Here is a 1,885-nt window from a genome sequence, read left to right as displayed (position 1 = left end):
CGTTTTGATTTTGAAACGTGCAGTGCTCATGTTTCTTCAACAAGTCAAACGCCACAAATAAATCAATGTATGGGAAACACTGATAATGTATATCGAAATATCGGAAATGTGTTTAAAAATCATATCACCGTTATTGAAAAGAATTATATCGCGATACATACTGATATTGAATTATTGTCCAGCCCTAATTATACGTATATAAAATAATATCGCTCAGAAATGCAAGTAAAATGTGTTCTCAATGCCAATTCATGTTAACTTTACAGCTCAACACAGAGACATTTTGTTTGCACTCAGGGGCACAGCCGCCCTATTGCAGCCTCAGGTCGCAGGTCGCAAAGGGAAACACTTTCTAAATGTCAGGCACACAGACACATCAGTCCTATACCTATGACCCTTGCCTGTACTTTCTGAGGCAGATACACACGTGCAGAGACCCACACAAACAAACACACAGTTATGTGGTAAAAACATGTTCGACCCTGAAAGCCGCTGTTGGCGAGTTGTCACTCTCATCAACAGAAGCAGTGCATATTATAAGTGAAGGGCTGCCTCATCTCTTATCAGAGTCAACAGCTGTCCAAACTGAATCAGAAGGTTACAACCTTCCTGCACTGATCTATAGCTATGAGTGTGATTAAAGGTCTCACACATTCTTCAATTCTTGCCACAGAGATACAACGCTGATTGAAGTGTCCTTCGTATGAACACATGTCACCGTTGAGGATACTGTTTCAAATAAGTAACTTTTTTGCTTTTAAAGTAGACATTTAATGGCAACTGGACGAAATAAAACAGCGTGATATGCAATGTAAATGTACTATATCTTTCACAACTCGCCTTCTAATCTACTAAACTATAAAAAAATAATGTACGTCATCAGGAAATCTGCCTGTTTTTAACACTGTGTATAACCAAGCACAATGCAATACTCTTTACCACATTTGATGGTCATTAAAAGGGATAGTTCACCCCCAAAAAAATATTTGGAACATAAAAGTCAACATTTAACATGTTCCACAGAAGGCAGAAAGTCATACAGGTTTGGAACGACATTAGGGTGAGTAAGTGACAGAATTTTCATTTTTGGGTGAACTATTCCTAAATTAAATTATGACTAATAGTGCAGGAAACCTTGATTTGATGTAAAAACTGAATAAATAAACTGCTTCTAAAACAGTAAAATAGGGCTTCTGTCTGCATTAGTTAAAATTTTCTCTTTTCCCACTACTGTTTGCAAACATGACTGCACATGTTGACTCGCCTCCCTGTGCGACCGACAGAGAATGACTGTTGTGTTCTGGGCTGCACCTGGGTACCAACAGTGAGAGAGCAAGTGGAAGTCAACTGGAATAATAAGGGAGAGAAAGAGAGAAACAGAGGTATCAAATGTGAGTGTGGGCCCACAGAAACACCAACACCAGCTCTGCCACGCGCGCGCGGTCATGTATCTCTAACACTGACCAGCAGTCTACATGCACACACACGCTCAGAGCAAGTGTAGATTAAGTGACCGTGGCTGACCTCTCCTTGTTGAACTTGAGTGAGTGCAGCACAGCTGGTCTCTTCTGTCGCAGGTTCCACAAGTGAATACTATCATCAGCCAAAGCACTAACCAGCGCCCCCTATGAGACAGAACAAAGAAAGACACACCATTTATACAACCTTTGGAATAAAGCCTTATGAAACACAACCATTTTTAAGTTGGGGGTCAGTAAGTTTTAATTGATTGAAAGTGACAGTAAAGGCATTTATAATGTTACAAATAAATAAACACAAATAAATTCAAATAAACTCTGTTCGTTTCATACAAAGTATCCTGAAAAAACACAAAAATATTTAACAGAACAACTGTTTTCCACATTGATAATAATAATAATAATAA

General features: G+C 38.7%; 1 protein-coding gene across 1 annotated transcript in view; it reads right to left on the bottom strand.

Moving 5' to 3' along the window:
• LOC107601184 (syntaxin-binding protein 5-like) overlaps positions 1 to 1,885 on the bottom strand; it is a 102,371-nt gene that overhangs the window by 59,322 nt on the left and 41,164 nt on the right. Inside the window, exon 3 of the mRNA XM_016293252.1 lies at positions 1,525 to 1,625. Coding sequence (XP_016148738.1) covers positions 1,525 to 1,625 — 101 coding nt within the window. The remainder of the gene's footprint in view (positions 1 to 1,524; positions 1,626 to 1,885) is intronic.

Source organism: Sinocyclocheilus grahami, unplaced genomic scaffold (genome assembly GCF_001515645.1).
Source record: "Sinocyclocheilus grahami isolate Dianchi unplaced genomic scaffold, SAMN03320097.WGS_v1.1 scaffold301.1, whole genome shotgun sequence".
Taxonomy (NCBI): Eukaryota; Metazoa; Chordata; class Actinopteri; order Cypriniformes; family Cyprinidae; genus Sinocyclocheilus; species Sinocyclocheilus grahami.
The sequence above is the reverse complement of the archived record's forward strand: the minus strand, read 5'-3'. Positions and strand labels throughout refer to the sequence as shown.